Source organism: Rattus norvegicus, chromosome 1 (assembly GCF_036323735.1).
Source record: "Rattus norvegicus strain BN/NHsdMcwi chromosome 1, GRCr8, whole genome shotgun sequence".
NCBI lineage: Eukaryota > Metazoa > Chordata > Mammalia > Rodentia > Muridae > Rattus > Rattus norvegicus.
Genome location: NC_086019.1, coordinates 105583263 through 105611252, shown reverse-complemented (window position 1 = coordinate 105611252; position 27990 = coordinate 105583263). Strand labels below are relative to the sequence as shown.

Below are 27990 nucleotides of genomic sequence, written 5' to 3'. Positions count from 1 at the left end.
TAAACTAACCAACACACCTGCCTTCCCTCAGAAGTTATTAATCATCCATAGCTCCTTGGCTAGACATGGGGGCTCACAAGTCCCTTCCTTGGCCATGTTAGGTTGACCAACTAGGTCTTGAGCAGGCAGCCACGGCTGCTGTGAGTTCACAAGCAGCAGTCATGCGGCGTCCCCCAGACACTGTCTCCCTTGAGTCCTTCCTGACCTCTAGCTCTTACAGTCTTCCTGCTCCCTCTTCCATGACGTTGGCTGAGCCTTGGAGAAAGGGGGTGTGGGACGCAAGTCGCATCTGTAGGCGAGCTCTTTGCAGACAATTCTTATCCGCACTCCGACTAGGTGCAAGTCTCTGCATGAACCAAGGTCTGAGATTTCCGCTAACGTAAGGCATGGAGTCACACACTTAGAAGACAGTTTAATATGAAGTCCATTGGTAACACAATAATAGTAGGTTCACTCCCACAGCCTGTAAGCTCCCCAACCATGGGTTATTGGCCAGACTTATAGTACCAGATGTGCATTTCCGCCAGTGGAGCAGGCCTGAAATCCAACAGAAAACCTTACCCAATAACGTGCACACCACGACTGCGCATGGGCACATCCTTCCATGACAGTCATCGGAGCTCACAGGGTTCATAGCTAGGTAAGAGAGTCGGTAACTTTCCACACTAGCAGCCTGCGGAGCACCTCTCTGGTACACCAGCAGGGAGGAAGCTGCCCAATCAGCACCGACTTGGTTTCTCCGTGCCCTGTGACCAAAGTATGCTGTGCCTTCAGGTCTTACCATCAAACTCTGGTGGGCACTGAGAGCAACTGTTGTTTTAGGGATCTCTCTAGGTCAGAGGTGTGGTATCCCACATCTGACACTAGGCATCTTACTAATGGTTTATGACAGAAGCATTATCCCTTGTGCAGGGTAACTCCAATTAAATCGTATACACATGTACCTTTATGCATACATGCATGGAAGCTTCTAAAATAGCAGGGTTTTTTTTTTTTCATTAAAAAAATCCTTAGTGCTAGTTATCCTTCTCTCTACCCCACTTTAGTTTTTGAGACAGAGTCTCTCACTGAACCCAGAGTTTACCATTTGACCAGACTGCCTGGCCAGAAAGCTCGGGGAGTCTCCACTCTCCAAATGTCGGGATGACAGACATGAACTGCCATGACCAGATTTTACATGGGCTCTGGGGATTTGAACCCAGGACATTATACTTGCACAGCGAGCACTTCGTCCCACTGAGCTATCTCCTCAGTTCCAGGCTACTGTATTGCAATGATCACCTCCAGTCACCAAGTGTAGGTGTGCAATGGGTGCTCAAGAGCACCCCTAGTGGACAGAGTTGGAAGTTACTCCACATGGTTGCTGGGTGCTGCTACAGGACTTAGTTGGAGGTAGCTGGTTTGTTCCAGTCTCTCTGTTTGGGATTGAGAAGCAGAGAAGCCCCCACCCATGTCGAGGTCATTGTTTTCTATGACCTACAGACATCCCAGCACCTAACAAATGCAAAGTTTGAGCTAGGTGCTCAGAAAGCCCTTCTAATCTGGTGACTAGCCCACTCTCGTATCTCCAGGCTCGGGTGTCCTTTGACCGCCTAGCTGCTTTCCTGTGCCTGGAAGAAGTAGACCCCAATGGCATGGTCTTGAGTCCCTCCAGATGCTGTGAGTGCTGAGATGGGCAGGGGGAGGGGGACGAAGACATCATATGCAATGTAGATCTCACCGTCATGTCACCCAACATCTTCTGCTTCTGCTAGTGTACAGTGATGACTAGTGGAGCACTGTGGGGTGCCACCTAGGTGCTCGGAAGTAGGTACCCCATCAAGAACTTACCCTTATGCAGAAGTCTAGACCGAGAACCATGCACATATTGTTAAGCTAAAGACTTGAATCAGAGCGTCAGTGTGGGGATTCACAAACTCTAGTTAGTCAGCTCTCTCCTCCCCTACTCATTCACCCCATCCCCCACTCACCCCCCAATCCTCCACTCTTCACCCTACCTCACCCCCACACCCCCACCCCACTAAATCCTGCCACCTCCGGCCACTGCCTATGTGACTTTGATTGCCTCAGGGAAGAAGAGCAGAGAATGGCCTGTCACCAGATGAGCATTTCCCACTCAGTTAATATAATTGAGGCATCTGGTCAACCTGCTTATCTGGAAATTGTCCACTGGTACTTAAAATCCTGCCCTTGGGATGGATGCCCCACCCTAGAGACCTATCTGAATCCCAGCTCTGACATGTTAACCTCTTAGAGCCTCAGTGCCCATCTTCAGGGTCCAAGCACTCTGGAGGGTTGGGGGAGGCTGTCTTGGAGATCACATTAATTCAAGTAACACAGTCAGACTATAAACGTTTGCAAAATTAATACATGTATTTACTTATTTAAATTTTTGGCTTAAAAATTAGAAGGGGTAATTTATTTTTATTTTACATGTATAAGGGTTTTATTCACATAGATGTCTGTGTACTAGTGAGTGTCTGATGCCCAGGGAGGCCATAAGAGGGTGCCAGATCCCCTGGAATGGGAGTTACAGATGGTTGTGAACTGCCATGTGTATATATTAGGAATTCAGCCTGGGTCCTCTACAAGAGCAGCCAGTGCCCTGAGCTACTAACTCATCTCTCTGACAACCACCCCCCGCCCCCCATATTTTGGCTTTTGGAGACAGGATATTGTAAACCAGACTGGCCTTGAACTTGATATGAAGCTAAGGTTGGACTTGAACTCATGATCTTTCTGCCTTCACCTCCCAAATACTGGGATTACAGGCACAAACCACCACACTGAGATTACTTATTTATTTACCCAAATGCATAAATAAATAACTTTATTGATGATCTTCATATATAGCCCAAGCTGGCATCACACTTACTCTATAGCCCAGGCTAGCCTCCAACTCATTACCCTCCTGTCTCAACCTCCCAGGTGCCAGGATGACAGGCATGAGCCACCATATCCAGTTCAAACCTTATTTATTTAAGAAAAGAAAAGGTCAGCAGACAGGATCTGAACCCCTGGCTGAGGCCACTTGTCCCTGAATTACAGTGTTATTGAGGTAGGATTGCTGTTATGTCAGTAGGTAGCAGGACCACGGCCTTGCAATGAATGCTTCTAGCTGAAATGATGTTTTTCTAGCTGAAATGATGTTTTGGGGATGGAGCCTCTGAGGCCTTAAACACTGAACACTGGAATGCTGGGAGGGCAGTACCAGCCCCTGTAACTGTTTTCTTATGTCCTGTAGCCTCGAAGGATCGAATTTCTATACACAATGGCACCTTCGCTTGGTCCCAGGAGAGCCCGCCCTGCCTGCACGGGTATGAAACCCCACAGAGATGCCCTTGGCTTATGAGAAAGTGTTCCACCTAGGTCTGGAAGATAAGCCGGACCAGGGTTCTGTGCAGGGAGGCAAGGGTTCCTGCGTGCCACAGCCCTGTAGTGGGAACACAGGGTACCTGAGCTCCCCTATCAGGCAGGAGACACCCCTGTTTCCCACCTGACCAAAAGGAGCCTTGAGGCCCAGCCTCATCAGCTATGACCTTCTTCTGTGCCTCTTCTATCAGTTTCAAGGTCATTGTCACCCAGCCCCAAGATACCTCACAAAGAGAAAGAAAATCTGGCCATGTGTGTCCACCTCATCCGTAGTCTCGGGGTGTTTACTGAGCACTCCCTTGCTGTGCAAGGCTCTGTTCTGTATGCTGGGGACAGAGGGAAGGCTGGGGCTCTACTCTCTCGGGGTAACATTTGGATGGACATGGGACGCAAGTAGAAAGTCTGGGGAAGGGACAAAAGCTGGCGGTGTAGGTAGGTTGGCATTCCAGCAGAGGGCACAGCAGAGGTCAGGGGGAGGCTCTTTGAACAGCAGGAAGACCAAAAGCAAAGACAGTGAGGCAGAAGCATGTGAGGCCCAGGCTCTCTCTCTCTCAGTCTCACCCTGTGACATTTGGGCTGAGAATTCCTTATGGTGGGCTGTCCTGGTTCATGTAGTATGTTTGGCAGAACTAAGAGCTACTGAACTCCGTCCCCAATCAGCTGTGGGAATCCACCCAACTAAGGTAAAATCACCCCTGATGAAAGCCACTGGGCTATGCTTAAGAAGCACTAAGGGGTTGGGGATTTAGCTCAGTGGTAGAGCGCTTGCCTAGCAAGTGCAAGGCCCTGGGTTCGGTCCCCAGCTCCGAAAAAAAAAAAAAAAAAAAAAAAAAGAAGCACTAAGCTTAAGGTGGTGGTGCACACCTTCAATCACTGCACTCAGGAGGCAGAGGCAGGTGGATCTCTGAGTTGGTCAACTTGGTCTACAGAGTGAGTTTCGGGACAGCCAGGGTGACACAGAGAAACCCTGTCTTGAGAGAGAGAGAGAGAGAGAGAGAGAGAGGAAAAAGAAGGAAGAGGACAAAGGGGAAGGAGCAGGAGCAGAAGCAGAAGCACTAAGAGCATGACTGGGTATAACTCATGTTCACCAGAACTTTCCTTTTGAACCTCAGTCAAAGCTTGGAAGGGTTATGAACTGATTTGGTCTTTAGAAACAGTCTCGCTGTGTAGTCTTGACTAGCCTGACGCTCACTTTGTAGACCAGGCTGGCTTCAACTCAGAGATCCACCTGCTCTGGCTCCCTAGTGCTGGGACTAGAGGTGGACATCACCAAGCCCAGCCCTGACGTGCTCTTAAACAGGTCCCTGTGGCTTTGCTGGATCAGGGCTGACTGCAGAAGATGGGCAGGAGTAGCCTGGGGCAGAGGCAGGGAGAGCAGCCAGTCCTGTATTGCAAAGGCCTGAGCAAGAGATGACAACAGCCAAACCCTCACACCACGATCCCAAATGCGTGTGTGCATACGTGCCTGGATATGCATACAGTGGCATACGTGTAGGCACGCACATGTATACTGGCTGTACATGTGACTGTGTACACTGTCTGCGGCATGACTGTACTGTGGCAAGTACATCTGATGAAAGGCAGTTCAGATAGTCAAACAAAGATCAGGGAGGAAAAGCCTTGTGTATCCTCTTCATGGTCTCCCCAGTGCCTGGGCAGCAGGATGGGGTGGGTGTGTCTGGAGTTCCCCGCTTCTTCTGTACACACCCAGGCTGGACCTTCAGGGCTGCATCTCCCCTGGGTTGTCAGGATCAACCTCACCGTGCCCCAGGGCTGTCTGCTGGCTGTTGTGGGTCCAGTGGGGGCTGGAAAGTCCTCCCTGCTGTCTGCCCTGCTTGGGGAGCTGTTGAAGGTAGAAGGGTCTGTGAGCATTGAGGTAAGGCCATCCCCATTCCCCCCTGCCCTGGCTGCTAAGGTGTTATCTTCAGAGATGCTGCACCACCCATGTCTTCCCCTCACAGCCAAGAGCCCTCCATTCACTGGCTCTGCCTCCCTCCCTCTGAACACCGGTTTCCCCACTCTCATATGACCTACCAACAGTAAGGAGTGTTTCAGGGTTCCGTGGCCTACGTGCCTCAGGAGGCTTGGGTCCAGAATACCTCTGTGGTGGAGAATGTGTGCTTCAGGCAGGAGCTGGATCTGCCATGGTTGCAGGAAGTTCTAGAAGCCTGTGCCTTGGGGTCTGATGTGGCCAGCTTCCCTGCAGGAGTTCACACCCCAGTAGGGGAGCAGGTGAGGAGACCCTGGGATCATATGCCTCCCTGACCTGAGGGTAGGAAGATGGGGGACAGTAGGGACAGAAAGAGGGGAGGGAAGGAGACCCCAGGTCAGGGCCAAACATATGGCACTGTTCATTTATTGAGGAGAAACTAATTTTAAAAAATAAAGCAAAGACGAAGGGAGAGCAGAATGGCTGCTGAGTAATGATAATCAAACTGCTTCCCCTCTCCTGGCCTCACCAATGTATATGAGCAGAGATGGTCCCCACACGGGACACAGGCATCTGAAGCTATAGAACCAACAGAATCAGAAAACTATGTGCTAAGGATCAAGTCTGGCCCACTACTTGTTTTTGTAAATAAAGTTTTATTGGGACACAACACCTATCCAGTGACTTATGGTCTATGACAACTTTTGCTCTCAGAGGTCAGAGTTGGGCAACTGAGACAGACATCAGATGGCCCTCAAAGTTTACAAGAATTACTCCCTGGCCCATCCTAGAAAATGCGGTCTGACCCTGGATTAAGGAACTGGGAATCAATGCTGGGGATCAAACCTAGGTCTCTGCAGATTCTGAGCAACTGCTTTACTTCTGAGCTACAGCCCCTACTTTGCTTTTGTTTGAGATGGGGTCTAGGACTTTTGGGGGTATTCTGTTTTTGGACAGTGTCTCTTTGCATAATAGTTCTGACTGTCCTGGAACTTACTATGTAGACCAGGTTGACCTCAAATTCAAAGATATCCACCTGCCTCTGCTCCTGAGTTCTGGGATTACGTACCACCATGCCTGCCTGGGGTCTAGAACTTTTGATCATTTTGCCTCAGCCTCCTGAGTGCTGAGAGGACAAGCATGTGCCAGCACAGCTGACTCAGACCCACATTTTCTATCCCTTCTCCCTTTAGACCAATCCCAGTCCTGCAGGTAGAAAGCACTGGGCCAACGGGTCCTTACTCCCTCTCTCTTCCCAGAACCCTCAGGTTTCCTTTCTCTCAGAATCAGAGCCACAGTTTTGACCATCCCCATAAAAGCGTCCACGTGAGCCCATTTCTCTCTCTACATCCTCTCTGGTCATACATCCCCGTTCCTGCTCTCTCCAGCTACAGGGACCCTGCCATGCACACTCATAGTTCAGGGCCTGAGTACATCCTCGTTCCCAGCGAGAAAGCCATCTCCCTGGGGCACACAAGGCTATGCCCCTCCCACCTCCTGTCACCTTGAAGGCCAGGCCTGCCCTGTCAGCTTGACCAGTGCATACTCATTAGAAAGGGTCAGAAGGAAGGAACGTGGTTGCTCACTGCTAGAGCCCCACTGCCAGGTACATCCCAGCAGAGCAGCCATGGTGAGCATTGGCTGAATGAATGGATGAATGAAAATTAGGACTGGATGTGTAGGCGACAGGGAGCAAGCGATGTCCTCAGTGCACGTCGGCAATGGAGAAGAGGGAAGAAACTCTGGGCTGAGAGGGAGGAAGCCATAACCTGGAAGAGAGGGGAGATGGAGCAGTGCACACGGTGTCTCCAGAAGGGAGGCTGGGAAGTGGGGAAGCAGGCTCAGGCCAGCAAGGGCTCAGTGTTTACAGACAAGTGTGACCCAGGGCACCTTGAGCTGCCCCCTGACTGAATGAGCAGGGCCATCTCTTGCCTATGCCATTCTGCTTTGTTGCTGTCCTACTTTTGTTTTTTGAGACAGGGTTTCACCCTGTAGCCCTGGCTGTCCTGCAACTCAGAGACCCACTTGCCTCTGCCTGCCAAGCAGTGGGATTAGAGGTGTGCAACACCACTGCCCCGCCAACCGGTCATTCCGATGTCACCAGCAGATGTGCATCTGAGTCCCTGTCTCACTCATGTCCCCAGGGCATGAATCTTTCTGGGGGCCAGAAGCAGCGGCTGAGCTTGGCTCGGGCTGTGTACAGAAGGGCTGCTGTGTACCTGATGGATGACCCCCTAGCAGCCCTGGATGCGCATGTCAGCCAGGAAGTCTTCAAACAGGTCATTGGCCCCAGTGGACTTCTCCAAGGTACGGTAAGTGAAGTAGAGGAAGTCCTGGGAGTTCTGTCCTCACCAAGGACCGTCTCATGAGCCCTTCTTGAGTCCAGCTTTCTTCTTTGTATCAGTCAGTTTTTCCTGCAACAGTGCTGTGTAACAAACACCTCCCCAAATCTCCTTGGCTTTTGTAATGTATTTCCACTTGTTATATTTTGAACCAAAGGTGAGTTTCTCTGATGACCCCATAGCCCCATTACAATGAGAAGCTCTCAAAGATTGGCCTTAATCTCACATCCTCTGAATTTGAGATACCCCCACTATTCTCTTTGGGTGTGGTATTCTCTAGAAGAAGTGTGGTTGGAGGCATTGGAAGGAACATTCCCACTCCCTGACCTGGGGACACTCCAGCATGTGTAACTTCTGCCCTACCCTGTCCAGACTCGGATCCTTGTAACACACACGCTGCATGTCCTGCCCCAAGCTGACCAGATCCTGGTGCTGGCCAATGGGACCATCGCAGAGATGGGCTCCTACCAAGACCTTCTGCATAGGAACGGAGCCCTGGTGGGTCTTCTGGATGGAGCCAGACAGCCTGCAGGCGAAGGAGAAGGAGGTATTGGCTGGGCGCCACTCAGTCTCTGCCAGGCTCCCTCTGGGAGAAGGCTGCAACGGTCCCACTGGTGGGTGGAGTACCTTAACCATACCCATCTCGAGGGCCCACCCGGCACTGTAGCCCTGCAAACAGGCCACCCCTCCCCCACAAGGAGCCAAGGACACCTCCTGGGGCTCCCAGTGTCTCTCATCATCATGGTTCTCGTTGCGTGTTTACGTGTGTAGGTGCACATATATGTTCCAGTGTGCATACATATATGGTTGGAGGCCAGAGCTGAATCTCAGCTGTCAATCTCAGAAGTACTCCATCTTGCTTTCAGGGTCTTTTATTGGGATCTAAGGCTCCCTGATTCTGCTGGATTGGCTGTCCAGTGAGCTCCAGGGACCCTTCTGTTCCCATCTTCCTAGGGGTGGAGTTACAGGCATGCACTACCATGCCTGGCATTTTCTGTGGGTTCAGGATCAAGTGCTTTACCAACTTGGCCATCTCTTCGGCCCTAATTGTACAATGTTTCACTTGATCCTCACAAGAGCCCTCTGAGGTGGGGGCGGCCACTACTGCCCTTGGATGGATGAGGAAAATGAGAGCTACACCTGTGGCCCCAGAGTAGCATCCAGTGTCTATGCTAAGACGTTAAGAAGACACTTCAGGGAGCCTTTGCTCCTAGGTCCCTCTGTAAACACCAAACTTCCAGAAGTAACATTGCCCACAAGTACAGTGAGTAATACTGAACTAAGACACTTCACTCATTTCTGTTCACTGAGTCAGCATGGGGCCTAATTGTCTCTGTTTCACCAATGAAGAAACTCAGACCTGCAAGTTAAGAAATTAGCCCAAGGCTACATACATGTGTGTCTTGCTGGCAACAGGGTTAGGCCACAAAACCAAACTGCTAGGTGCCAGAGAACATGTTTTTGAATTGGTAGGACATGCTGTTCCCCATGTCCCCCATGTCCTCAACTCCTGCTTTAATGTTACCTCCGGTCTTGGTCTTACCTTGTCTAGAAACATCTGCTCAGCATTGGCCATAAATGATAGGCTCGGGAGAGTCTCAGGTGTCAAAGAGCCTTGCAACAGAAGGACCTGAGTTCAGTCCTCTGCACCCATGTGAAATGCTGGGCATGGTAGCATACACACATAGTCCCAGCTTTGGGGAGACTGATACAGGAGGACTCATGGGACTTGCTGCCGGGTCAGCCTAGCCTCATGATTTCTAGGCCAGTGAGGGACTCTGTCTCACAAAACAAGGTAGACAACACTCAAGATTGTCCTCTAGCCTTTGCATACATGTATACATATATATACATACATGCACACATGTGTACTCACACACACACACACACACACTTATACAAAAAAAGAAAACACCTGTCTTAGTTACTTTTCTATTGCTGTAATAAGACATCAGGACCAAGACAATTCATAGAAGGAAGAGTCTATTTAGGGCTTACAGTTCAAAGGCTTACAGAACATGACAATCATGGTGGGGAGGCATGGCAGCAGTCAGGCATGGTAGCTGAGAGCTAACATCTTGAGACACAAATCACAAAGCAGAGAGAGAGAGAGAGAGAGAGAGAGAGAGAGAGAGAGAGACTGGGAATGGCTTGGTCTTTGAAAGTTCTCAAAGCCTGCTGCCAGTGACACACCTCCTCCAATAAGGCCACACCTCCTAATCCTTCTCAAACAGTTCTAACAACTGGGGCCGAGTGTTCAAATGTTTGCATCTCAGGGAGTCATTCTCCTTCAAACCACCACAGCACTTAACGGTTGGCTCGCAGTGTCATTGTTTTTTAGCTTAAAGACGGTACCTTGAGTGCAGAGCTCGCCCATTTGGACAGCTTTTGCTGTGACAAGGCTGCAGCACAAACATTACCATATTTCGGTGGTCTGCAATAACAGTTCTTGTTCAGAGGTCTGGAGCCAAGCTATTGTATTTCTGCTCAGATCTCTGGGCCAACCTGGGAAACATCGTATGGGAGAGTATTCCTGGGGGATCTAGCCCCCCATGTGAGTTAGCTAGGAAGGAACATTCTAGGCACAATGCACTACTCGCGAGCATGGGGAAGAGAGGCGAGTTGACCCTTTGCAGTATTCATGCTATTTTCCAGCTCCATAGCATGCGTTCAGGGTTTTCTGAATGAGATGAAAGAGGGTGAACCAATAATGCTTCTGAGTGACCCTGGGGGAAGGAAGGGCTGAGAGCAGAGAAAGCTTGCTAGAGCAGCAGCAGGAGCCCTGCTAGGAAATGTTTGCTCAGAGAGATTAAAAGCACCACAACCGTGAGTGTCAGAGCCAACAACGGCACCCTACAGTGTGGCTGCATTGACATCCTTGATCCTTGCAGAAGCACATGCTGCAGCCACCAGTGATGACCTTGGAGGCTTTTCTGGAGGTGGGACGCCCACGCGCAGACCAGAGAGGTGCGTTCCCTGACGCTGAGCAAGGGGCGGCCAGGCTGAGGCCAAAATAAGATCTGCTTGTGGCTACTATACCTCAGGCAGAAGGGACAGCCACAATCATTTATAGAGTACCGGTTTAGTACCCCTATGGGCTCAGGGATGGATAATTCATTCTCCCCAAGTGATCCATCAGTCAACTGACAGTGATAAACCTCCAATTGTCACTTCTAAGACCAGTACCTTGGCGGGGGCCAATGCCAGTCATTAGAGCAGAATGTGATGTTGGCTGCCAGGAAAGCGCCTCAGCGTGACTGGAAATGTCTGTGCTAGACTGCACTGCTCCCATTTTGCCAGGCAGGCTGGGCTGGAGTCTGGCCAGCGCACACAGCTAGGGGACACCCAGAGGGAGTCCACTGTTCCCCTATTGCCAGTCCTCTGCACCCTGGACTTTGACAACAGGTCACTGTGTGCCAGGCTTCCATACCAGCTGTGGGGGAGCACACAAGGGAAGCTGGGCCTGGGGATAGCAAGGATGGGGACAGATTCTCTGATGTCGTGGCCACCCCGAGAGTGCTCCTGGGAAGCAGGGCAGTGCACAGGGACCTGAGAAAGATCAGGTAGAGGTGCACATGTGGAGGTGGGCGTGGATGTGTGATGGGGAGGGAGGGAGAGGGAGGGAGGGAGGGAATATGTTCATGCATCAACTGACAGGTTGGGATGGGTATGTCGAGAGCACGAAGGGAGTGTGGAAGAGCAGATGGTGGATGCATGGAAGGACAGAAAGATGAAAGGAGGCATGGATGGATGGATGGACAGATGGAAGGATGCTGGGCTGGATGGTGCAGGGAAGGAAAGAAGCAGAGATGGATGGATAGGAAAACGGATGGGTGGGGAGGTGATTCTTGAGAGATAATAAGTGATGGGTAGGTGCTAGGAAGACAGTAAACAGGTAATAAACGTAGAGAGCTCTATCTAGGGGAGAGAAGCACAGAACAGTTAAATCAGTCCACTGCTCCACAGATGACAGGAACGCGAATGTCTTTAGCATCAAAAAGTGAAACATGGACATTCAGGTGAGCTGGACCGACGGGTCTGAGGGTAAAGAGCAGGGGCAAACAATAGAATGGGAGCTAAGGCCAGAGTGAAACTTCAGAGGACGGAGTTCCCTGTGTGGACAACTGTTTTCATCTGGTGAAATGGCATCAGGGGACAGACTTGCTTGACTCTAGAGAGATGGAGCTGAGTACCATGTAGGAGGAAGGAGATGGAAGTACCATCCATTTACCCATGTATCTGTCCATGCACCTACCCACCCATGCGTTCACACCCACCCATGCATTCACACCCAGCCATGCATTCACACCCAGCCATGCATTCAACCCACCCATGCGTTCACACCCACCCATGCATTCACACCCAGCCATGCATTCAACCCACCCATGCGTTCACACCCACCCATGCATTCACACCCACCCATGCATTCACACCCAGCCATGCATTCAACCCACCCATGCGTTCACACCCACCCATGCATTCACACCCACCCATGCATTCACACCCAGCCATGCATTCAACCCACCCATGCGTTCACACCCACCCATGCATTCACACCCAGCCATGCATTCACACCCAGCCATGCATTCACACCCACCCATGCATTCACACCCACCCATGCATTCACACCCAGCCATGCATTCACACCCACCCATGCATTCACACCCAGCCATGCATTCACACCTACCCATGAATTCACACCCAGCCATGCATTCAACCCACCCATGCGTTCACACCCAGCCATGCATTCACACCCACCCATGCGTTCACACCCAGCCATGCGTTCACACCCAGCCATGCATTCACACCCAACCATGCATTCACACCCACCCATGCATTCACACCCAGCCATGCATTCACACCCAGCCATGCATTCACACCCAACCATGCATTCACACCCACCCATGCATTCACACCAACTCATACATTCACACCTACCCATGAATTCACACTCAGTCATACATTCACACCCACCCATGCATTCACACCCACCCATGCATTCACACCCACCCATGCATTTACACCCACCCATGCATTTACACCCAGCCATGCATTCACACCCACCCATGCATTCACACCCACCCATGCATTCACACCCACCCATGCATTCACACCCACCCATGCATTCACACCCACCCATGCATTCACACCCACCCATGCATTTACACCAACTCATACATTCACACCTACCCATGAATTCACACTCAGTCATACATTCACACCCAGTCACGCATTCACACCCACCCATGCATTCATACCCACCTATGCATTTATAACCAGTAATTCATTCATACCCAGCTATGCATTTATATCCACCCATGCATTCACACACACATGCATTCGCACCCACCCATGTGTTCATACCCAGCAGTGCATTCATACCCACCCATGTCTTCACACCCACCCATGCATTCACACCCACCCATGCCTTCACACCCACCCATGCCTTCACACCCACCCATGCATTCACACCCAACCATGCATTCACACCCACCCATGCCTTCACACACACCCATGTCTTCACACCCACCCATGCATTCACACCCACCCATGTCTTCATAGCCCTCCATGCATTCACACCCACCCATGCATGCACACACCCTTCTTTTTATCATCCATGCGACCACATCTCCCTTTTTCTATCCATCCACCTTGCACCTATCTTCCTTCTTCCATCCATGTATGCTTTCTAGCCATGCATCCATGTAGCCATCCTTTTTCTATCCATCCACCCATGTGTCCATGAATGCATAATCCCTCCCTCCTTCCTGAGCGAATGAATGAAGAGCTAGAAAGAATCCTGCAGAGCTCACTGGCTACCATCGGAGGGAGCTCACAGTCCCCCGTGGGAAGAGACACTAACATGCACTAACACGTCCTGATTTCCTCTCAACGATAGGCCCAGACCCAGTGACGCAGCCCCTGTGAAGGGCAGTACTTCAGAGGCACAGATGGAGCCTTCTCTGGATGACGTTGAGGTCACTGGACTGACAGCAGGAGAGGACAGTGTGCAGTATGGCCGGGTAACGACCAGTGCTTTTGCTTCATCTCTAACAGACCAGGGAGGACGCTCACCTTTCTCAAGTACCCATTGTGAGCCAAATGAGACTGTAACCTCCCTGATTCTTAATCCTCCTCATCTCAGTCCCTCAGAAAAGCCAGCCAGCAATAACCTCCTTTTAAAGATGAAGGAACCAGGGTCTTGTCTCTATGACCAACACCCAAGACTAGGGAAGCCCAAATCTGAAATCCATAGAATCGTTTCTCTCCTTCCATACTGCCTCGCTCTGTCCCTCAGACCATCTTATCCTGAACCCCTATGTGCACCCCTCAGCCAACCTTCATTCACCCACCCACCCAGACATGGCTTCCCGTGACCCCCATGGGTCTCTAGCAGGAGGATCCTGAGGCAGGGCTGTGGGGGAGATGGCATGCCCAGTGAGGCTCTGCTGAAGTTGCCTTTGGGACTCTGACCTGACCTACACCCAACTCACTCTCCCCTCATCCCCTCCTCTGCCACCCCTCCCTACATGTCTCACAGGTGAAGAGCGCCACATACCTGAGCTACCTGCGGGCGGTGGGCACACCGCTCTGCACCTACACCCTGTTCCTCTTCCTCTGCCAGCAAGTGGCGTCCTTCTGCCAAGGCTACTGGCTGAGCCTCTGGGCCGACGACCCGGTCGTGGATGGGAAGCAGATGCATTCAGCCCTGCGTGGCTCCATCTTTGGACTCCTTGGCTGTCTGCAAGGTACCCCGTGTCAGTGAGCATTGCTCAAACCCGGCCTCCCACCCCACCTCTTCTGTCCTTCAATGTCTGCTCAGAACATCCTAGGACCAACCATCCCTGTGTCCTTAAGGTGTGGCTGGAGGGAAGCGAGGCCTGGGGACAGTGTCTCCCTGCTAAGGTGTCTGTGAAGTTCACCAGCGAATGACCTCGATCTCCTGCCAATCCTCCCGGCACAGCACAGTCACCCTGCCTCCGCGCAGACCACACTCCTTCCCCAGTGCTCGCTCCACCTCTTTCACTGCCCGCACATGACCCCCTCTCTCGTTTTTCTGTCCCCTTAAAACAGCACCTGTTCCTTTACTTGCTAATTTTTGGGGTGTGTGTGTGTGTGTGTGTGTGTGTGTACGCATAGACACCGCAGCACATGCATGTTCAGGCCTGCCAGAGTGGGTTTTCTCTGTCTACCATGTTAGCCCAGGGTGGACATGCTCAGGCCACCAGACATGGCAGCAAGTCCTTTTCCTGTTGAGCCTTCTCACCAGCCCAGCTTAACTCACTATCTCAGTCAGAGGCAGTCTTTCCTTCCAGTCCAGGCTGGCCTCAGACTCAAGGTCCCCCTGCTTCAACCCCCTACATACTAGGGTTACAGGTCTGTACCACCACTCAACTCCTATAAAATAATGATGATAATTAATATGTTATTACTAAATAATAAAGTATATAATATTATATAACAAATCTAGAATATAAAATATATAATATATGACATAATATGTCATATATTGCATATTTTATACTTTATATTATATAATGTAATAATTAATATTATATAATTATTGTTATATTATTATAATTATATTAAAATTGATTTATATAATAATATATCATGATAATCATATGGTAGTATAATATATAATATAGTAATATATTATAATGATAAATATATAATTATAATTATGACTATATAATAATATTATTATTATTCCTTAAGTGATTGCAGGTTTACTTCTGCTGCAAAGCAAGGTGCAAAGAGTGCCCACGTGGCCTCTGCAGGGACACCAGGCTGCAAAGTGATATTGTCACATTGCAACACGAATATCGACTAAGCCAATCATCCTGTGACCTTATGTGGCATGGCATGGTTTATGGCTTATGTAGATGTCCCACAGCCTCCCCACTCAGGCTATTGAGCAGCCATGTCCCTGCAAGGACCGGCTGTGGTGCCCTTGCAGCGTCTGTCCTCCCTATTCCAGTGCCCATTTCCCTGCATTTCAAACATGGCCACAGTAAAAAGAAAGTGTTGCTGGGCACGTGGGTTTGGCCCCATCCTGAAAGTTGTTTGAGTTAGCCAGAGACAGTGACACACTCCTGTAACCCCAGCTACTCGGGAGGCTGAAGATAGGACCCATGCAAGTTAAGACTATCCTGGGCTCAAGGACAGCCTAGGTAACTTGGTGACATCCATCGCAAAATAAGCAAAATGGGGGGCTGGGGAAGATGGCTCAGTGTAAAGGCTCCTGCCAGCAAACCTGTTGACTAGAGTTCAACTCTTGTGAGTCATGTGGTACAAAGAGAGATCAGACTCCCACAGGTTGTCTTCTGACTTCTACACACATGCTACGGCAGGAAACACACACACACACACACACACACACACACACATGCACGCACACAAGTTCATACGCACACATACACAAGTACGAAATAAATTCGACTTTTAAGTGAAAAAGGGGGACTCTCTGAGGATATAGCTTAGTGTAGAGTGCTTGCCTAACGTGTGAAGCCCCGGGTTCAGTCTCCAGCACCACAGATAAAAAGCAGCTTCAACACGATCCACTAGGACAGTAGCCACATCAGCGAGATGCCGTGAGCCTCTGTCTCCCTTGTAAATAGGCATGCCAGCCCCGACTTTAGGGACCCTTACAGTTTGTACACCTGTCTGCCACAGCTCAGAGCGGTTGCTTGAATGCAGATGGTCGCTTAATCCAGCCAGACTATGAGCTATGTCAGACTATGTCAGTCAGCCATGCTGGAATGAACCATTTGGGCGGCACGTGGCTGCATGCTGGCTACCGAGCTAGGGCTAGCCTGCGCCGGTGGCATGCCCCTAAAGTCTCATCACTCCAGAGGTGGAGGTAGAAAGATTAGACATTCAACTTATCCTCTGCTACATCCAAAGCCAGCTTGGGCTACATATGACCTTGTCTCAAAAGAAACAAAATCTGTGACCGATACAGTATCTAGAATCACAGAAACGGATTCTCTCACAATACTTAGGTGGACCATTTTAAACCCAGCCAGCATCAGAGCTGGTTCCTGGAGGAATCTGGGGAAGACCTTGGGAACAGGTGCAAAGACTCAGACGCACCTTGTTCGAAACAGGGCACACCTGCATCCCCAACACTCCGCACTTCACTCCCAGCTCAGGCTTCATCCACAGGGAAGGTTCTGATTGGTCCCTTTATGAGTCAGGAGACCACCACAAACCAATCACAGTAATCGCCATGGCTAGTGTGCTCTGACTGGCTACTTGAGTCATGTGACTGCCTACACTGCACTGTGGGCTTTGATTGACAGTAGGGTTCCCCTGACAGTGACTCCCCTTGCCTCTCCTTTTCCAGTTTCTGGTGGCTTTTGGATCCTTTGTTTACCTTAGCTGTTACTGCTACTCCGGTCTCTATCTGTGTCTGTTATCTGTGTCCTGCCTGTGCCCAGTTCTTAAAAGGATACAAAGAACAGGTGTAGGCCACACCCTAAATCTAGAATATTCTTTTGTTGTATCTGTGAAACTTGTATTTCTAAATAAATTGTATTTAGAGGTCAAGGTAGGTATGAGTTTGGGGAGACACTATTCAACCCTCCAGCAGCGGGTCTATCACATCATAGCATGGCCATCCGGGTGCTGGGAGACCCGCCCCAGCCCAGCAGCGGGTTCCACTCCAACTCTCCCTCTGCAGCCATCGGACTGTTTGCCTCCATGGCTGCGGTGTTCCTGGGTGGAGCCCGAGCTTCATGCCTGCTTTTCCGGAGCCTCCTCTGGGACGTGGCTCGCTCTCCCATTGGCTTCTTTGAGCGCACACCAGTCGGGAACCTGCTGAACCGTTTTTCCAAGGAGACGGACATAGTGGATGTGGACATCCCAGACAAGATGAGGACCCTGCTGACCTATGCCTTTGGACTCCTGGAGGTTGGCCTGGCAGTGTCGATGGCCACACCACTGGCTATTGTGGCCATCCTACCTCTTATGCTCCTTTATGCTGGGTTTCAGGTATGGAGAGCCCAGGTCTAGCTGAGGTCCCTTCTGTCAGTCCCCTCACTGCCTCTGGGCAAGGTTCGATGGGAGAGTCACAGATCGCCGTGGGATGGAGAGATTAGAAGCCCCACCACCCCTCACACCCTAGGAGCAGACAGTACCCTGTAGAATCTACACAAGTCTCTGTCTCTCAGTCACTCCTCATGTCTAACTTTGGGTCCTACTGCTGCAGTGTCTCCTCCCATTTGCATGCGGCTGGGCACAGCACTGCATCGGAGAGGATTATACTGTGTTAAAATGTCTGTTTTCCTCTGCCTGGGCCAGAGGCCCTCTGAAATTGGCTTAACAAAAAGACCAGCATCTGAGCCAGGAATGCTGGGGCATGTCTGTAATACCAGCTCTTTGGGAAGCAGATATGGTCTCATTCTGGGTTGCATGAGACACCCAACCAGCTGGTCTTTGAGAAGCTCAGGCTAGCTCAGCCAGGCCTCAATTTCTACATGCTTTTGCCAGGGGACAAACAGACCTCAGCTGCCCTCTGCTCTGCCTCTCCCCAGTTTCCCCAACACCAAGGAAGTCTTTCATCAGTGCAACCAGGAACGATTTTTTTTTTTTTTTGGTTCATTTTTTGGAACCGGGGACCGAACCCAGGGCCTTGCGCTTGCTAGGCAAGCGCTCTACCACTGAGCTAAATCCCCAACCCCCCAGGAACGATTTTGATTGGCCTGTGATGAGCCCTGTGCCTGTCCAAAACCAATCTTAGGCTAGGCCATGTGACCATCTATATGTCCAGGACAATCACCATGATTGTTGGTGGCCCCAGCTGCCCAGGTCATCTCTCAGGCCACCTGATTTGGGGCGAATGCTTTGGCATCAGACAGAGATGGTTTGGAGCTGGTCCCATTGCTAGATTCAGCAGCTGTCGAATCCCCCTGCTACTGAGAAGGCAAGCAAGCGGTGCCTGCTGCTCCTTGTGTGCTCAGAGCTCCCCTCTGTCTCTCGCCTCCTCCCCTCTCCCACCACAGAGCCTCTACGTGGCCACATGTTGCCAGCTGAGACGCCTGGAGTCGGCCAGTTACTCCTCAGTGTGTTCCCATCTGGCTGAGACCTTCCAGGGCAGTCAGGTGGTCAGGGCCTTCCAGGCCCAGGGGCCCTTCACAGCTCAGCACGATGCCCTCATGGATGAGAACCAGAGGATCAGTTTCCCGAGGCTGGTGGCTGACAGGTAGGACCTGGGATCCCCCTCCCCAAAAGAGTTATACTGGGTAGTCACACAGCTAGGGACTATCTGAGGCAGAGTGCCACTCGGAGCGTCTGAACACAGAACAGCCAAGTCCCTGGTCTCCGATGGGTTCCAAGGTTCAGAAAGAATGGTTGCCAGGCAATCACGCCAACCGCTGTTTCCTTGATGGCAGGAAGCTGGTATCCTTAATCCTCCATCACCTTTTGGGACTAAGAAAGAGTAAGACAACTCCCAGTTCTTCCAGTTTCAAGCTGGTAGACCCTGACCAAGTTACATGACCTCTCTGAGCCTCATTAACTCAACTGCTGTCACACTCAAGGTGACTTTAAGGATTTGTTACAGGGAGTGCTGGCCCCATGCCTGGCACTGCTCCAGCCCTCCTTGAGCCTCAGTTTCATCAGCTATCAAATGGGAACAGTATCTTCTCCCCTCCCAGGGACACGAGAGGCACTTGTCCAGCTCTGTGAACATGCCCCGCTCAGAATACATTCTCACTCGCTATTAAAGGAATTAATGGTAGAACAGAACTCAGTGAGGCAGATACACTGTACCTATCCTTTGAGAATGCATTAGTTAAGCACATTCTTCATGCTGAAGTATGGACTGAAGCTAGAGCCAGGGATGAGAAAACAAGATCTTTGTCACCATGGAGCCCAGGACTCATAATGGTGACAGTAGTTGCCGACATTAAATGATTTGGCTGGGAAGAAATGCATGGGATGGAGGTCAGAGATGAAGAGAAGGAGAAACACAGTCAGGTTGGGCTCCCAGGAGAGGTCAAGGTGGCGCTGAGTGCATGCGAAGATGTGATCGTGGCTTAATAAGGAGGCAGGCCAGGGCTGGGAGACACTCGAGGGGTAAAGGCTTGCCTTGCAGTAAGAGATGTGCTCATCAGAGCTCACTGTATAAAGAATCCAGGGGGGTGGCATAAGCTTGTTGTCTCAGCACTTGGGAAGGGGGGCTTGGGATGGAGGCATCTCAGTTCCTGAGGCTCACTGGCAAGCCAGCCTAGCTCTCTTGACAAGTTCCAAACCAGTGAAAGACCCTGTCTCACTGGTAGAGCCATGTGGTATCAGTGCACACCTTTAGTTCCAGCAGTCAGGAGGCAGAGGCAGGTGAATCTCTGAGTTTGAGGCCAGCCTGGTCTACAGAGTGAGTTCCAGGATAGCCAGGGCTACACAAAGAAACCCTGTCAAATGAATGAATGAATGAATGAATGAATAAATAAATAAATGACATATGATACCTGAGGAAGGACAGTTGAGATTGTCCTCTAGCTTGCACACACGTGTACATGTAGCCACAAGCACACCAGGGAGGTGACTGGTGGGGTATAGGGTAGACCAGGGATAGAAAATACACATCTCTAAAACAGGAGCTCTATGGAACATACAGCATGTGTCAGGCCTGCAGCTAAATCACTGGGCAAGACAGAATAGTGTTACCTTTCCTCCTGCAGTTAGGTCCCATTGTAGGGCCCCCAGTGGGTGGTGAGCATTTACCACGACCAGGCCACACCACGCCCATTGAAGCAGGCCCTGCTGGTCCTGAGGAACCCTGTTTCCCTTTACAGGTGGCTGGCTGCCAACCTGGAGCTCCTGGGGAATGGCCTGGTGTTTGTGGCCGCTACATGTGCTGTGCTGAGCAAGGCTCACCTGAGTGCTGGCCTCGCGGGCTTCTCGGTTTCTGCTGCCCTCCAGGTACTCCAGCATCTTACCCCTGACTGGAGGTGGGTCAGATCAGAGAGGCACGGACCCCTGCTGGAGTAGTTCCAAGGACTCCTGAGTCTCTTCTCCAGAACTAAGCCGTACAGTTCTCAGGGAACTTTGACTGACCTCAAGCAAGTAGCTCAAGTCCCTCTGTGTGTCCATCCAAATAATGGGCCAACACTGCTGTTTCAGACACCCTGTAGATTAGCTGAGACGAGCGAAGACTGTTGAGAACCAGTTTCCAGCGGTGTGTTTGTTGTTAGCTCTTAGTCATATGTAATGTTGGTCACAATATCTGTGTCCACATACACACACATACACACGCTCTCATATACACATTATACACACATTCTCCTCTCTCTTACTCACTCTCACAGACACACTCATACATCCTCTCTTCTCCCTTACACATATACTCTCTTTCTCTCTCTCATATCTACACAGGCAATATCAGATAAATAAGTTGTTGTCCCAAGAGCTTCATAAATTTATGTTCAGATCACCTTTAGGGGTCAGTAGCAGAACCAGCAGCAGGAAAAGCCATGGTGGGTGGGGCACGTGGCTGCTGCCCCTGCTGTGTTAAGCCAGCACAGCTGGAGTAGAGAGGAGGCAGGGACTGCTCATAGGTCCTGAATGGAACCCACAGACCCAGGTCTTGCTGTGTGTTCTGCGAAGGCCAGGCACACTCTCTGATCCCCTCTCTCTGTTTTGTGCCAGTAGACTTGCTAGGGTGTCACCTGCTTGCTCTATGCAATGTCTTTATTAGCCAAGCCCCACCTCTGTGGTCCCAGGCCCCCAACTTCCCTTTTCCTACAGCCCCTCTTTCTTTGCCTCCCCTGGCACCTGGTAGGGAGGAGGGCTTATGGGAACCCAAGGAACCCAGCTGAGGTCTCGTCTCAAACCAGGTAACACAGACTCTGCAGTGGGTGGTCCGCAGCTGGACAGATCTGGAGAACAGCATGGTGGCCGTGGAGCGAGTACAGGACTACGTTCACACCCCCAAGGAGGTGAGATGGGGAGATGGAATGAGGGACTGTGGGTCCAGGGTGGTGCTTGCCCCTTCCTTTCCCACAAAGCAACATCCCTGTGTGCTGGAGTCACAGCCAAGACAGCAGGGATGGTGAAAAGTTAAAACCCTGCTTTCTGCTCGGCTGGGCTGGTCACTCATCGGAGTGCCAAACAGTAGTGACAGTGTCCCTGCAACAGCAGGAGGCAGGAGTGAGGACCTCAAAGTGGCAGCCACACTCCAGCCATGCAGCAGAGCATAAGACAGGACAAGACTGTCACTCAGGCAGAGAACAATGCTGCCCAGTGACATTTTAACCAAGCAGCAAGCCAGGGAGGGACAGGTCAGCCTCATGGCTGCAGTGTGCCAAAACAGACCAGTGGCGCATGACACCTCAGGAATATGGCAGCATTGCCACAGGAACAGAGCATCGATGTAAATGACATGGCGGCAAGCTGGCTGCAATAGCTCAGAACTAAACCCCGGCATCTGAAGGTGAGGCAGGAGGATTGCTGCTAGCTTGAAGCTAGCCTGATCTATGTAGTGAGTTTCAGGCTAGTCTGAGCTAAATAGTTAGAAACTATGCTGGGTAGAAAATTTGAAGTTAGCTTGGGAGACATAGCAAGTTAGAGGCTAGCCTGGGCTATATGGTAAGTTAGAAGCCAGTCTTAGCTATATAAAGCAAGCAGTCGCTACTTCACAAGTTAGAAGTTAGTCTAGGCTATATAGAGAGTTGGAGTGTAACTTGGAAAAATCATGATTTGGAGGACAGCCTGGGTTATATAGAGAGTTGGAGGTTAGTCTGTGTTAAAGGAATGTTAGAAGCTAGCCTGGGCTATATAAAGAGACTTTGTCCCAAAACAACAAAAAAGAGTGCTAGGATGACCTGGGGTGATTTCCAAATGAAAGGTTTGTGGAAAGCTGAGGTTCTGAGAAGCAGAACACCTGTGAAGTTGCAGGGTCCGCTCCTCTGACCTGTGCCCATCCTGTTCCTTGACCCAGGCTCCCTGGAGGCTGCCCTCCTCTGCAGCCCAGCCTCTCTGGCCCTGTGGGGGACAGATTGAGTTCCGAGACTTTGGGCTCAGACACCGACCAGAGCTGCCCATGGCTGTGCAGGGTGTGTCCCTGAAGATCCATGCAGGGGAGAAGGTGGGCAGCCCTCCTGTTCCCTCCTTGTGGGCACCAGACTCCAAGTCTGAAACCTTGCCCAGGTTTCTTAGATTCCATCTCACAGGCCCTGGTCTAGGGGTGGCTCCCTGATCTCCCTTGATCTCTCTGTACAAGGAGGGGCGTGTTGGGCTGCATGGAAGGATGGATAAGGGACAGGTGAGAGAGGATGCTCTGTAGGAAAGACTGTCAGGAATGACCTGAAGGAAAGATGGGGAGTAAGTGAAAGCAAACATGGACAGACTGATGGACAGGAGGAAGAAAGACCAGGGAGAAGCAGAAGGCTCAGGTAGGGGAGGATGCAGGGGAGGGTGCAAGGAAGTGGGAGGGGTTGCCTGGAGGGAGGGGAGTAACACAGAGAGGGGGGATGGGAGGTGGGATTCGAGGATGGGTGTTGTGGGAGCATGCCCAGCGGGAGGTGAGCCCAGAGACAAGTCCTATGAGGGAAAGAATCTTTCAGATAGGTCTCCATGAACCCCAGGGCTGGGACAGACCTGTTCTGTGTGGGTCTCTTCTGTTTCCTGGCAGGTGGGCATCGTGGGCAGGACAGGGGCCGGGAAGTCCTCCCTGACTTGGGGCCTGCTGCGGCTTCAGGAGGCCACTGAGGGTGGTATTTGGATCGATGGGGTCCCCATCACCGACATGGGGCTGCACACACTGCGGTCCAGAATCACCATCATCCCTCAGGTGAGGCCTAGCAGGCTGGGAGAGAGGCGGTGGAGGAGGGAGCTGTGGTATGTCCTGGTTCTGACCCAGCATCCCTCCGGCCAGGACCCTGTCCTGTTCCCGGGCTCGCTGCGGATGAACCTGGACCTGCTTCAGGAGAACACAGATGAGGGCATCTGGGCAGCGCTGGAGACGGTGCAGCTCAAGGCCTTCGTGACCAGCCTGCCTGGCCAGCTGCAGTATGAGTGCTCAGGCCAGGGAGATGACCTGAGGTATGGCCGTCCACCAATGGCAGGGCCAGAAAGAAGTGGGCAAGGGCAGGGACAGTCTGGGCCCTGCACAGACTCCAGGGAACAGCCTTCTTTTGCTAATACAGGCCCCAGTCCTTTCCTGCAGTTCCAGCTCTCAGGATTCCTACACCATGATCATTTTCCCATGGTGGAACCCAGCCTAGACTTTTGATCCTACACATTCATTTTTGAAAGGAAAACTATTGGCCCAGGACCCCAAGACCAAGTCCTCAACACAAAGGAGACTTATATGCCCCAGAGGGACAGAGTGAGTGCAGTGATGAGGGGCTAAATAAGGAAGAAGGGGAAGGAAACAGGGAGAGGAGAAGGGGTATTCGTCCCAGAGTGACAAAGGACTGCCTCCGGGTAGAGAGGGAACAGACTTGGCCCATAGGTAAATGGTGGTCCATAAAGGTTTCTAAACGCCCCTGTGTTGGGATGAGGTGTTTAATTGTGATTGGGCATGTTAATTAGGATGGCCAAAGGGGGATTTTGATTGCCCACTTCAATATTTTAATAGCTGGATCAGGAAGAGGAAGCAACCAAATAAGAGAATAGACCGTGGCTAGCTTAGGGAATATAGATTATGGTTTTTGGTGAGGCAGGGGGAGTGGGAGGGAAAGGTAAGGCCTGAGAGAGCCACACTCCCTTCACCTTCACTACACAAATACTATGCTTGATGTTTGGCCCTGATCTCGGATTAGTTGTGGCTGAGTGATAGTGTGTGTTCTTTCCATAAAGCGTGTGTGTGTGTGTGTGTGTGTGTGTGTGTGTGTGTGTGTGTGATAGCTCTCTACCTTATTTCAAGACAGGGTCCCTCACTGAACCCGGTGCTCATTGCTTCTCCTAGGCTGGGGGTACCAAAGGGCTCCCAGGGTTCTTCTGCCTCTGCATTCCCAGAGCTGGATTACGGATGTGCCATCGTGATCAGCTTCTATGTGCCTGCTGGGGATCTGATCTTAGGTCCTCATGTTTGCATGGCTGGCATATTCCTGCCTGAGCCATCAATTCTCTAGTAACGCCTTCTGCCACAGTATTTTAAGGATGAAATACTTATGACGTAAACAGAGGCTGAGAGATACGCTGTGCTGTTGGGGGTTTTCCTAGTGTGAGGCCGTTAATGAGGGCCTTGTTCAGCTGAGGAAATGCTGTAGCGCTGGGCTCCTCTCCAGCCCCAGCCTTTCCTGAGTGTGAGGTTAGACAGTGAAACATCCTTAGGCATATCTGGCCCTGTAGTGCAGGCCTGTGATCCCAGCTGAGCCAGGAAGATGTCACAGTTGAGTCCAGCCTGGGCTACATAGTAAGGTGAGACACACACACACAAAAAAAAAAAAAACAAAACCAAGTAAGGCTGTGTTCCACACCTTTAATCCCAGCCTTTGGAAAGCAGAGGCAGGCAGATCTCTGTGTGTGTGAGGACCAGTCTACACAGTGAGGTTCAGGCCCTCCAGAAGATCCTGTTTCAAACAAAGAAAACACAAAAGGGACAATAGTCACCTTCTATGGCTGGTATCCACTTAAACACTTAGCATGTTATGATGGGGGCTGGGAGATAGATGCTCGGTGGGTTGTGCTTGCTGAGCAAGTGGGAGGACCAGAGTTCGAATCCCCTGAACGCATGGAAGAGCCAGGCGGGCTAAGCAGCTGCCTATCATCTCAGTACTCAGGGTGCAGAGATGGAGGCCCCCAGAATGAGCTAGCTAGGCAGACTAGCTACGCCAGCCTGGGTTCAAGGAGAGACCACCTCTGTTGATAACGCTGAGAGTGACTGAGAAAGACACTCAATGTCAGCCTCTGGCCTCCACACGCGTGCACACATACATGCACCTTTTCATAGGCGGAGCCCCCGAGGCCCAGAAGGTGTGAATGACTTGCCACAGTCAACCTACCCCCGAGACAACAGGAATGGAATTGTCCCACCCCTGCAGACCTGGGTCCTCATGGTGGGATGGGGACAATCCATGCAGGCTCCATCCGCAGCTGTCCCCAGGGCCAGCCTGCAGACAGGCCTATTCTAGCTCATGACACCTACTCAGCCTAACCGCAAAGCTTATCCACAGTGTGGGTCAGAAGCAGCTCCTGTGTCTGGCACGTGCCCTTCTCCGGAAAACCCAGATCCTCATCCTGGATGAAGCCACTGCCTCCGTGGACCCAGGGACGGAGATACAGATGCAGGCGGCCCTCGAGCGCTGGTTTGCACAGTGTACAGTGCTGCTCATTGCTCACCGCCTGCGCTCCGTGATGAACTGCGCCAGGTAAGATGGCCCTCCTGACAGTGGTGCACAGGGCCAGGGAGATAGGGGAAGACGTGATGTGTTCATCTGCACGTGCCCTGGGATGGATCTCGAAGTGCCCGCTGTGCAGGGGGCATGACCGATCCCCCAGGGAAAGGCATTTGGCCCAGGTCCTGTGCATCCCGGAAGCTGGGAGCGGGGGAGGGGTGTCAGGTAGTGGCTTGGGAAGTCAGACATCTGGGGGAGGGAAAGTAGAGCTGGGCTCTCTCTCTCAGTGACAAAGGCCTCAGCTACTGTCACAAGAACTGCCCCATGTCTTCCTTGCAGGGTTCTAGTCATGGATGAGGGGCAGGTGGCAGAGAGTGGCAGTCCAGCACAGCTGCTGGCCCAGAAAGGCCTGTTTTACAGGCTAGCCCAGGAGTCGGGCCTAGCCTGAGTCAGGACTCTTCCCAAACCTCCTGGAGCCAGCCACAGAGCCTGCAGTAGCTGGAGATGCCAGAGACTCAGGGGCCACATGATGCCCAATCTAAACTCCTTTTTGGGAGGAAGATAGCAGAGAGAGTGACAGAGTATTGGAATACCAGACCCAGAAGAACCCAGCATGCCCAGGTTGGCTTGAGCAAGGCCACACCCACCCCAGGCCAAAAAGAACAGTGACTCTCAGCCCAAGCTGTCTACTTCAAGGCCATACCCACCCCAGGCCATTCAGGTTGGATGCCCTGGACCGGGGTGATGGCGTGCACATATCCCCTAACTCCTTATTTTGAGGTCATTGTAGAGTTCACTCACAGTTTTAAGAAGCCACATGGAGAGAAGCCGCAAACCCTCTGCCCTGTTTATTCCGGGGGTGACACCTTGTCCAACCCTAGGACAAGATGAAGCATCACACTGACTCCGACTGACTTGTCTTTACCTCTGCTGCGTGTGCATCAGTGTTTGGACTCCGTGCTTTGTGCTCTCATTGGTTTTTGAGACAGGATTTCACATAGCCCAGGCTGGCCCTGAACTCACTTTGTTGCTGAGGATGGCCTTGAACATCTGATGCTCCTGCCTTCCCTCCCAAGTGCTGGGATTATGGCCTGTGTCACCACGCCCTGTGTGGGGGTCTCAAACAAGGCTTTGTGTGTGCTTGACAGGCACTCACTCTAAAAACTGTGTTACAGCCCCGGCTCTGGATTCGGTTCTACTCCTGTTTAAAATTGTAGTGGTGAAGGGTCTCTTGCTCAAACTGGCCTCAAACTCGAGATGCTCCTGTCTCGGTCTCCAGAGTGCTGGAATGACAGACGTGTGCCACTACACCTGCCTTGACTCACCACAGCTAAGTAGTGACATCCCCATGGGCCAGGGCTGGTGAGTCCCGTGCGTGACAGTGTGCTGAGCAGTACCCTTCGCTTCTGCTCAGAGATGCCCTTCTAAAGCTGTGGCAAAGAGATTTCCACACACTGCCGTGCCCCCCCAGGACTGCATCATGAATTGATCCGCCCTAATAGCACCCATGACTCCCTGAGCAGTGATATGTTGGGTTCAGGAGAGGATTCCTGCTTGCTTCTTGGACAGGGCTTGCTCTTCCCTCGACCCTGAGGCTTCTCTGATTGGCTACCCTTAATAAAGGATTTACGGGATTTCCTTTCAGCTCAGAGGATTCCCCTTTGCTTGTACAGCCTGCAGCTCATTCTTAGGGTTTCTACCAAGCGAGGAGCTAACCTTAGTACCATGGCTACTTTTCTTGTGCAAAAGAGGAAACTGAAGCCAAAAAAATGGTGACACAGGGTATCGTATCTAGCGCCCAAGTGGAAACTTGCTCCTGGGCCTCTAGTCACCAAGTTCCAGTGGTCCTGTGGGCACTTCTGCCCTGGAGGAGCTAGACATGGGGCTGCCGTTCAGCAGCCTGGCCTGGACCAGAGGCTGCTCTGTGTCTGCAAATCCAGCAGGAGAGACTCTGTGGAGGCCCTACCTTGGTCTGGGAATAGAGCCTGACCCACAGAGTGTCCATCACACAGGAGCTCCAGGAAGGAAGGCAGGGTAATCCAGGCCATTAATCCCTAAGCCA

The 27990-nt window shown here is 51.5% G+C and overlaps 1 protein-coding gene across 6 annotated transcripts in view; it reads left to right on the top strand.

Annotated features, from left to right (window-relative positions):
• The window catches only part of Abcc6 (ATP binding cassette subfamily C member 6), a 54215-nt gene extending 26643 nt beyond the window's left edge, over positions 1-27572 (top strand). For 4 of the 6 annotated variants that reach the window (XM_039092100.2, XM_039092093.2, XM_063275135.1 and 1 more), the window contains 18 exons: positions 1572-1659; positions 3245-3317; positions 5122-5248; positions 5428-5604; positions 7447-7614; positions 8017-8191; positions 10536-10611; positions 13544-13667; positions 14186-14393; positions 17330-17640; positions 18651-18850; positions 20442-20568; positions 21483-21584; positions 22586-22732; positions 23279-23437; positions 23522-23688; positions 25767-25961; positions 26268-27572. In XM_039092100.2, coding sequence (XP_038948028.1) covers positions 1572-1659; positions 3245-3317; positions 5122-5248; positions 5428-5604; positions 7447-7614; positions 8017-8191; positions 10536-10611; positions 13544-13667; positions 14186-14393; positions 17330-17640; positions 18651-18850; positions 20442-20568; positions 21483-21584; positions 22586-22732; positions 23279-23437; positions 23522-23688; positions 25767-25961; positions 26268-26376 — 2733 coding nt within the window. In that variant the 3' untranslated portion in view covers positions 26377-27572. Of the gene's footprint in view, positions 1-1571; positions 1660-3244; positions 3318-5083; positions 5249-5427; positions 5605-7446; positions 7615-8016; positions 8192-10535; positions 10612-13543; positions 13668-14185; positions 14394-17329; positions 17641-18650; positions 18851-20441; positions 20569-21482; positions 21585-22585; positions 22733-23278; positions 23438-23521; positions 23689-25766; positions 25962-26267 lie in introns of all 6 variants that reach the window. The other 2 variants (XM_039092116.2, NM_031013.1) reach the window with 2 other exon arrangements.
• Positions 27573-27990: the final 418 nt, after the last annotated feature.